Source organism: Tympanuchus pallidicinctus, unplaced genomic scaffold (genome assembly GCF_026119805.1).
Source record: "Tympanuchus pallidicinctus isolate F22 unplaced genomic scaffold, pur_lepc_1.0 scaffold26, whole genome shotgun sequence".
In the NCBI taxonomy this organism is placed as follows: Eukaryota; Metazoa; Chordata; class Aves; order Galliformes; family Phasianidae; genus Tympanuchus; species Tympanuchus pallidicinctus.
Window position 1 is genome coordinate 3361284 of NW_026294743.1, and position 9577 is coordinate 3370860.

The 9577-nt window shown below is 47.7% G+C and overlaps 1 protein-coding gene across 1 annotated transcript; it reads right to left on the bottom strand.

Annotated features, from left to right (window-relative positions):
- Positions 1-334: 334 nt before the first annotated feature.
- On the bottom strand, positions 335-9471 carry LOC128084221 (uncharacterized). The gene is made up of 7 exons (XM_052690099.1): positions 9384-9471; positions 2861-2917; positions 2266-2736; positions 1788-1909; positions 1401-1589; positions 958-1048; positions 335-843 (listed from the first exon to the last, which is right to left on the bottom strand). Exons 1-5 carry the CDS (start codon positions 9469-9471, stop codon positions 1479-1481), a joined length of 849 nt encoding a protein of 282 aa, XP_052546059.1. The 3' UTR covers positions 335-843; positions 958-1048; positions 1401-1478.
- Positions 9472-9577: the final 106 nt, after the last annotated feature.

Here is a 9577-nt window from a genome sequence, read left to right on the forward strand (position 1 = left end):
GGGGTGCTCCGCTTCACCGGAAGAGACGAGACAACCAACTCCAGCAGAAAAGGGCCGCCGCAGCTCCGCCGCCGCTGCGTGTGGTGCCTCTCTCACCTCTCGCTCCTCCAACTCCCTTCCTCCTCTGGAAGAACCGCAAGATCTGCCACTCTTTCAGGCCTGAAACAAAAGCATACCAGCGCCCAGTCCCAGCCGTGAACTCCATCCCGGGGGCAGGACGAGAAGACAAAACTCGCCTCACTCCGGACCTGCGGGAAGACCTCCGTCAACATCCTCTGACCGGCACCTATTGCAGCCCTCACCCTGAAAAATAAACACCATTGCAGAGCCGCTCCCTTGCTGAAGCCGCCCATCACCCAGGAAAGCAACCGGAACAGCCCCAGAGTAGCAGACTCTGCAGCCTATTCCGTCGCTCACACGGTGAAGTCATTCTTCCTTCTCTTTGTATAGAGCTTCTGCAGTGCAAGTCCTTCCAAGCTGCTCCCGTTGCTCTGCAGATGAGCCGATCTCCATCGGCTGGACTCCTGCGCTTCAGATATTTGTAGCGGTAGCCATATTCCCCCGGCGACATCCTCCAGCCTTCTCTCAGAAAAACCAAAACGGTACCAACAACACACAAGGCGACCTTGTTGGTCTGTCCTGATTTCCCCTCCGCAAATCCACCTGAAGTCCTCCTTAGAAGTTTCTTCTCTTCCTGCTGCTCCATGATGCTATCTAGATGTTGCTGCATCATCTTCTGGGGGATGGAGTCACGGCCAACTGGCCTACCTTGGCGCAGGCCATCCTCACCCCTTCTGAAGGCTGCAGCGACGCCAGCTATCTTCGAGTTCTCACACATCTTTCCTACAAGAAAGACCATAGGGAAAGTGAGAGACAACCAGGCAGCAATCGCTTCTACCGCAGTACTCTCAGGCGTATCCCGCTAGGGCCAGGGATCTGCAAACCATTTCATCTCACCTTCGACCAGCTCCTCTGCAATCAACAGGAAGTCACCCTTCCTCAAAGGCTTTCCTGGGGTATCATCAAGGAGCGATCTCAGCGGCAACCACTGAAAAAAAACAAAATAAGTAAAAACAAACATTTGGTACCTCCTCTTTCTCACATCCTCCGTCACCAGGGCCCCTCCTTTGTATAGCAGAGGCCCGCTGTTCCCGAGTCTCCTTACTGCTGTTGAGAAACACACAATTTCCGTTAGCCCTGATCCCCCACCCAACGGCGATACCGTTAGTGAGCCATGGCCTTCCTCATCGCATCTTTACCTTCTCCCCTTGAGCTTATTGGCAAGCTCCTCATTCACCCCCACGGATCTCCTGCCATTTCTGCTCAGCTTCTCCTCTTTGAAATGCAGATGTGAGCACAACTGCTCACGGGACCCCTTCTGATGCTCTAGCAGGACATACCTCCGCATAAGTCCTCTAGGAGGACTAAGTTGTCTTCCTGCAAGTCCCACTCTTCATCCTCCACACGACATCCAGAATTCAGTCGTGCTCGAGGCCGCCCCTACGCTTCGCTTCCGCAACAGGGAGAGCAAGCTCCAGAGGCGCTCCTCTCTCACTGGCTCCTCCGTCACCCGTGTCAGAACTTTTTACCTTCAATACGTTGCAGGAAACCCCTGGATTGATAACCTGCTATCCTTGCTCTCCTGACAGCTGGCACAGTGGCTCCAGTCTACTGTGAGGAAAAAAAAAAGCCTACAGCCGTGAGGCTACTTTAAGCTGTGTGCAGAAATTCTCATCGACATCCTCACGCTGGTCTGTAACCAGCGCCCCCCTGTAACACTCATTTACCTGCTGTTTCAGCCTCACGGGCAACTGTTCTGCTACTTCTTCATTCCTCAGTAGGCAGGGCTCAATACATCCCTGTTCTCTCACTGGAAAAGCTGCTCCATCACCTCGCTGGTCTGACTTCCCTAATAAGAACACAGTTTCATAATAAGAACACAGCCATCCGCGACAGCACGCCTGTCGTGCAAGTTGCCCTGCCGTGTCTCCACAACGGGAGCAAAGTGATGCTCCTGGTTTTAGACGTAAAGGACGGGGAGGGGAGAGGAATACACTGTCCCACCCGGTTAGCACCTGCTATTGGAAGCGAGAGGGACTGAAGCACCCGCAAAACGCTACTCGGAGGCTGAGGCCGCCCCGGGGCCGGGCTCGGTCTCGGGCAGTCGAGCGGCAGCCCCGTGCCGGCCCTTCTAAAGAGCTACGTGAAAGCGACCCTACACAAAGCCCCGAAAGAGAGAACTTACTCAAGGACTCCTAAACCCACCTGTTCGGACTGACGAGAAAATCCGCCGCAGCCCTCGCTCAGCCTGCAAAAAAAGTAAATCTTTCGGCAGCCCTTCGCGTTGCTTCCTGCTCCCGGCAGCACCGAGGCTGCAGGAATGGGGCTGGAAAGAATCCCGCTCGCTCCCACCGAGGACAACAGAAAAACTAAAGCGGTGCCCCGAAGAACCTCGTGGGGGCTGAGAGCATCCCGGGGCTGGGCTAGGATTCCAGAAGCTGAGCCGCAGCCCGTTCTGGGAAAGCAACGGGAGCCGGGCAGCGACGACATACCGGCTCCCAAGGGAGCCCGGCGGCAGCTCCCACGCCGGACCCGAAAAGAGCGAGGCGACGGCCCGGCAGAGTCCTGCCGCACACCGGGAACCTGTGACGACTCCCGGACTCTCCGCTGTGCCATCGCTATCAAAAGCGCTTACCTGTTCGGGCTGATCTTGACCGCCAAAGGACTCACAGCAGCCTGAAACAAGACAACAAACAGAGAACGTTAAACAGAGCCCCACCGTTGCATTGACAAAGCACATCCCCGCGCCGCTTTTCAACCCCCGTAGCGCCAGCGCTCCAGGAAGGAACGAAACCCACACCGACAGGCAGAGGATCCTCAGAAATCTCCCGGTAGCTCCCCGCAGCCTCCGGCGGAGCTTAAAAGGCGTCGGGGGGGGGCCGTGCCCTGGGCTCCCGACGAGCCGCAGCTGCGCCCGGGGGGCCGCGGCCCCGGCACCTGGGAGTCGCAGCCGGGCCTCGTTACGGCCCTGACAGTTAGACACGTGGACTCTAAATGTGAATTAAGAGCTTGCGTTACACTTTACACTGGAGTTTGTAACGTGCTTATCCTCCTCGCCTCGCTGTGGGATTCGTTAGTTAAGTTAAACAGTTGTGCCTAATTCAAAGGGGTCACTTCGCGTCTGACACAAATGGAGCGATAGAAATAGAGAATCACCCCTCCCAAGAACGTCCCCGGCCTTAAAGGTTTCCAGAGGCCCCTGCTGCGTGCCGTCTCCGCTTTGCTTTCCCTCACCCCTCAAACGTGAAAGGTTTCCTTTCCTTCACTCCTGTCCCAAGCCGTGAAGGGTACTTGAGTCCAGTGAGAAAAGAATGGAGAGATCAGAGAAAAGGCAAATAGAGTGCTCACAGAGATAAGTTGGATCATTTGATTTTGAATAACGCAGCGTTAGGAAAAGTTCTCTTGCCGCTTATTCGAGTGCTTTGTAAGATGCGTGCCTTTTTAGACTAGGTGTCGGTGAGGTTTCTTTAGCAATCCCTTCTTTTTTACTCTCGTCATTAAATAATAGCTTAATTACCTTTGTATACTCTCTGTCCTAACTGCTCTGGAAACAAATGAGACCTCTTCTTGGGGTATTTTTTGGGTTTTTTTTTTTTTTTTTTTTTCCTTATCATTTCATCCTTTCTGTTCGAATTCCTTGGTTGTCAAATAATAGAATTTTGTGCTATGAAAAGGTCTGTCCCCTGTTAATTTGCCATTGTCCCTTTGTGTTCTGCTTCGTTTCTCCTGCGCGTAACGGAATATCACCCGCACAAGGGGAAGGTTTTATTGAATTGTACGGGGTGTGCTTTCCTTGACAGTCACGTGTTCTGTAGGGTTTTTAATTAAATCCACAGAACTCCCTCCTCTGGGGTGCGTAACGGTTTCTTGAATTACGCCCTTCTATTTTTGACGGTTTTCCTCATCTTAACACTTGAAGTCATTGTCATTTCCGTGACAGCGAATGTGTGTTTGTTACTCAGCAATCCTCTATTGTCTACAGGTTTTACTGATGTGCAAAATAGAAATGGACTACGGAGGGCATAATACAGGCCGATAAAGTATTTCAGAGAAATGTCCAAGTGAGTGATCTAAATGCAGATCCATTTTTCATCACGTCTTACAATTCAAATAGGCATTAACAACAGATCCCTGGCCTAGTTCATTCGTAACTTCAAGGTAGGTTAACATCATCAAAGCGTAGTGGTTCCCTAAAAGTCCAGGAATCAGTCCCGTGTGAGCCCTTTGAGCCCGATTCCTTGATCTTTGAGGTCAATGGGATATTTTTCTTGGAGTTCAGCACGAAGGAGAGCAATCGGTAATCTCACTCTAAGCATCTCCTGAGTGACACAAATAAAGAGATCCATCTCTAAAATTTCAGCGTGGCTAGTTGGAATGATGAGTCACTTCTGGCAAAACCTGGGCTCAGTAATTTACGCTCTGCTGTGAGGGAAAACGGTACAGGAGGTTCGGGGAAGTAATTTCAGGTAGCGTGAGGGCATCGCAGTGTGTGGAGAGACAACATCGGTGCCTCCTTAGTGGGGTTTTTGGCTCCAAAAATTAGAGCTGCCAGCTCTGATTTTGACTGTTTGAAAGGCTTCCGTCACCTGTAGAATTCTCTTGCGTCTCGAATGCCTGAGCAAACTTCTAAGCAACTTTTTTTCCCCCACTGTTTCTAATCATTGCAGTAATCCTTTGTTAAAGTAACACTAGGTAAAATACCACCGAGCGCGATTCCTCTGAATCAGCCGTGGCATCTTATAGCCAGTTTTATACTTCAGAAAGACAAAGGCAATTTATAAGCAAATGGGAATTCCTTCGCAGGGATGCGTGTGTGTTTTTAAGCATTGTTTGCCTACAACTCTGTCTTGCTAAAAAAAAAAATGAATTGCGTGTGTTTTTGCATGAGGAAACTGGTGGAAAAATGAGTTGCAGTGTATCAACCCACCCTTGTTTTCAATTTCTGTAAAATACCGAAAGAAAATTTAGAGGTCATAATTTAGACCCAACAGATCCTTTTTATGCACATAAGACAATTTATAAAGTTTAGACTGATATACTTTATTAAGTTTACACTGATTCAACTTAAAACAAATTACAAATTGTCTGCAGTGACAGTGGAGTTCTGCAGTGGAACGACTCGTGCATTCGAGACTTCTCACTTCAAGAACAGTTCAATAAAATACACCGTTTGGCAGCGCATTGACCGTCCATGGAACTGGAACATGAACTTCTTAACTCCTGGTGCGCTACATGCTGTTATGATGCGGGACACCGATAACCAGAAATAGTACAACCGTGACAAATGATGATGCACTTGCGTTCACATTATGGGCTCTGAGAGGAAAAGCATTCCAAAGGTAAGTGCAGACTTTACGTGCGTGTACCTGACACTGCAGTACTGAAAACTGGCTCAGCCGCTGTGTAATCAGTCACACATCGCCTTCGCTGAGCTTGTTTTGCTTTAAAGCTGCCTACTATAGAACCAGTTGCACGGTTTTGAGAGGGCTAAGCGGTGTTAGCGTTTCAATCCAAAGTGGAACAATTGGATGCTTGTACACCTGAGAGCCCTCAGGACTTGATTCTACAGCTGTTTCCAATTGAGACTGGAATGCACAATAGCTGTATCTGGCTTGGTCCAAGCTGCTTACTCTGGAATTTTTTTTGGTATTATTCTGTTCTGACCTAGGGTAGATGCTCTCACTCGCTGCCCAGAGCTGTTAACAGGTTCTAGGAAAACTCTTGGTAAAAGTAGTCTTAGATCAGACGTGATTTTGTTTTCATTTGGTCCCTTACTTGAGCCGCTTGTCTGAAACCCACTTGTTCTGCTACGAGCTTCGTTTTGGTTGCTAGGAGGCTATCGGAGCGGGTAGCTTCTTATACGCGAATGTGGGTTGCCCTCTAGTGACCGAAAAAGCTTACTTAGCGCGGCACCGTGAGAACTGCATCAGTGTGAATGGTAACAGGTAAAAAATACTGAAGCGCAGGACTGCAGTATGTGAAATTCTGGTCGGTTTGCAGGGAATACGTGAATGTTGTCCGGAGGAGAGCCACGAAGATGATGGGGGATGGGAGCACCTCCCCTATGAAGACGGGCTGAGAGAGCTGGGCTTATTTAGAGAAAAGAAGGCTGCAGGGTGACCTCATTGCAGCCTTCCAGTACCTAAAGGCAGCCTACAAACAGGAGGGAAATCAACTCTTTGAAAGGGTAGGTAACAGGACAAAGGGAAATGGCTTTAAGTTCAGGGAGGGGAGATTCAGGATGGAAAATCTCCATGTCAGGGGATGTCAGGGGAAAATTCTTTACTGAGAGAGTGGTGAGGTGCTGGAACAGGCTTCCCGGAGAGGCTGTGGACGCCCCATCCCTGGAGGTGTTCAAGGCCAGGTCGGATGGGGCCCTGGGCAGCCTGGGCTGGTATGAAATGGGGAGGTTGGAGGCCCTGCCTGTGACAGGGGGTTTGGACATTCATGATCTTTGAGGTCCCCTCCAACCCTGGCCAGTCTGTGATTCTGTGCTTCTGTAGTACCGTGGGTTGCCACGTTATATATTAGTTGTAACAGTCCTGGAGCGTGGCTGTCTTCAAGTGCGAACATAACAAATGCACTTCACCTTAGGTAATGACTTGCTTTACTAATTTCAGATTGATTGAAAGTATGTGAAGTGTATCAACGTGGTTTCCTACAATCTGAAATCTACGGCTGAGCGATGGTGGATCCAGTTCAGAACCTCGGTGACTTCTTCGGCTGCAATATGCAGAAAGTGGTAGGTAGGTGCCCGAGTACAGCCCAGAGAATGGGGGTCTGATTGTCTGTCTGACTCCCCCTCTTCTTGTACAGTTTCAAGGCCCTGGTACGTACAGATAGATATTAAGTCCAGAGCGTGCGGTAGTTGCAGTAACCCTTCTGCATTACTGCTAGAAAGAAACAGGCTCTTGTAGAAGACATTTACCTGACCTACTTCAGAAAGCTGCGTTAAAAATTAATCCTATCACCATGTATTTTTGCCATCAATTTTACAAGACATATTTGGCAACACAGCATCTTGCAGTTTACAGTACGTGTGCATTACGGTTATCTGGGCTTTGTTTTCCTGAAAGTGATAGCAGGCCTTGAATGGTGCGTTCACACCATCTACACAGCTAGAGCAAAGGAGAACACACACGTACAATGGCAAAAGAAGTCTCAACTATCACAAGTTGTTCTCTGCTACCCTTAGAATTAGCACCTTTCGCCTTTAAATGCAGCAGCAGAGCCAACCCAGATGCCCGGGTCCTGATGCACGACAACGGAGTGGACAAAAGAAGGGGCACAAACATTCAGAATTGCAATGGACCGTTCCCACAAAGCTGTCAACAGGCGGAAATACAAGCTCTCCAAACTGGCACACTGTATGTAACAAGCCAGTTCTGGAAAGCACGAGGAGGAACTCTGCAAACAGTATTTTATTTACTATCAGGGGTTTGACAGCATTGCTGTTTCTCCTGTGCGCTGCAGTCGAAACTTTTCTTTTATTGACATGCAGGAAACCGCCACTGCTTCAGATTGCAAGGCACCCGTCAGCTACAGCAGCGCTGTCAGTACAGAATTCCAACCAGTTTCTAGGCTGCTTGTCTTTTAGGATGAGATTTCATCTGGAAGCAGGCTCTGAAATGTGGCTCTCGGCTCACCCTGTTACACAGACGATTGGCTGCGCTCCGGTTCAGGTGTTGGCTCACGCACTGCTTCTAATCAGCAGCTATTTCTGGGAATGTTGCATTCATTTATTGGTGTGTGACTTACAGAATTCAAATCAGAATGTTTTGAACAGAAGCTGTTGTTTTTTAAAAAACAAACAAACAAACAAAAAAAACCACCCTACAATATTGTTGCTTTTTTAATGTTTGGAATATGCTGCAGTAAATGTGTCTTCTATCAGCCGCAGAAGCTTGGTGCTTGGAGAGATACTTCTTTTACTTATGTATAAAATACTTAGGTATCATACAACTAACTATTTTGCTTTAAAAAAAAAAAAAATTCCAGTGAGGAGGGACATACAAGTTTTATAACGAAAACCGAGGGGTAAGCTTTTCTTTTCAATGAAGGATAGCACTGGGTTTGTCTCATTCCATAAAGAACTTTGGGCCTACGGACAGCGGTGGGAGACTCCTATGGGAAAAGGCTGTAAAACTACAGTTGTTAGAAGGAGACTGTTAAACAAGAATTAGAACTGTCTTGTTAAGGTCTCACTAGAAAAATAATGTATTAGTTTTCACAGACTGGCAGAAAGAGTTTTCAAACACGTTTAAACAGATTTTTTTGTTTTAAAACAATATTAGTGCTTTCCTGTGTTATACAGTAATTTCTTACTTCCCTTTGCAGGAATCCTTGTGAATCCTTGTGTTCGGCCAGCTACCCAGCGCTTCCACAGCAAATATTTTGTTTAACTTGTACCTGAAAGAAAGGTGATGCTACGGAGCTTCAGTTTGGGAAGATAAGGTTTGGTTTGTTTCATTTGCCGTGGTGGCACTTAGGATGTGCTAGCACAAAGCAATTGCTGCTGAGCTATTTGATACATCTTTTCTCTCCACTTCCATGAAAGTTTTTTATTTTGGCTACTCGTAAACAATTACGGTTACTTGGTTTGGAGTTGTGGCTTTTGGTGCTGGGCTGGCTTGCAGTTGGCTTTGTTTTTGTTTTTCTGCAAAGTAATGATCTTAAAGGAAGCCTAGAGCAGTACAGTTTTTTGCTGAAGGTTACTTTAAGTGTAAGTAATTGGTAGCTAGAATAGTGTTTTCTAGGACTGTCATAACATTGTGGCTTTTACATTTTTTTTTCCGGTGGGTTTGCTTAACTCTGCTTGTGACGTTTTGAAAAGCAAAAAATGGTAAGTCAGCCTGTTCTCTGCTCCTGAATTCCAGTTCCCCCTCTTCTTACAATGATGATGCCTTTTGATAACTGTTCTTGAAAGAGCTGAAACTGAGAAAAGTTAACTTAGTAGAAATGGACAATTAGTTCTCTTCATTTCCCCCGCTAATGAATTCCAAAACTATACTAAATTAGATGATGTCATTGGGAATCAAACAATTGTAGCCATAACGTGTCTGAGACAGCAAGGTAGGATAGGAGCCACTCCCAAATGGAGCTGTTTTGTCCTGCTGGCTCGGCTGAACAGCGTACACGGCGGTGTGACAACACCACAGAATCTCCCCGCCTCGAGTCAGCGTCACTTCTTTTCACGCAAATCAAGACCATCTCTCCATCTACCACAGCTGTTCGAGAGACCTGAGTTGGTGTGCTGTTAGCCACTACACTAATGCAACCATTCTTAGACACTGTAAGGAAGAACAAGCTTCAGTGTCAGTTACCTTTACGCCGTGAGCGATAGTAAGCAGAGTCAATGTGATTTTGTTCTTGTCTCACGGTTCGTTCATCCTCAGGTGAGATACCTGGCATTAGTTTTAATGTCAAAGTACAAAGTATACTGCTACGTGAAAATTAAGTTCAGTAACGTTGAAGTCAAAGCCATGGAATTTCCAAAAAGGGCAGCTGGTTGGCGACG

What these genes read in the sequence shown, in the direction of transcription:
- LOC128084221 (XM_052690099.1), bottom strand. Translation starts at nt 9,471, where the DNA reads ATGCCAGGTATCTCACCTGAGGATGAACGAACCGTGAGACAAGAACAA. An exon ending in CTATCGCTCACGGCGTAAAG is followed by an intron (nt 2,918 to 9,383) that starts GTAACTGACACT and finishes ACGCCTTTTAAG; the next exon opens with CTCCGCCGGAGGCTGCGGGG. An exon ending in CCGTGAGGCTGAAACAGCAG is followed by an intron (nt 1,590 to 1,787) that starts GTAAATGAGTGT and finishes AACGTATTGAAG; the next exon opens with GTAAAAAGTTCTGACACGGG.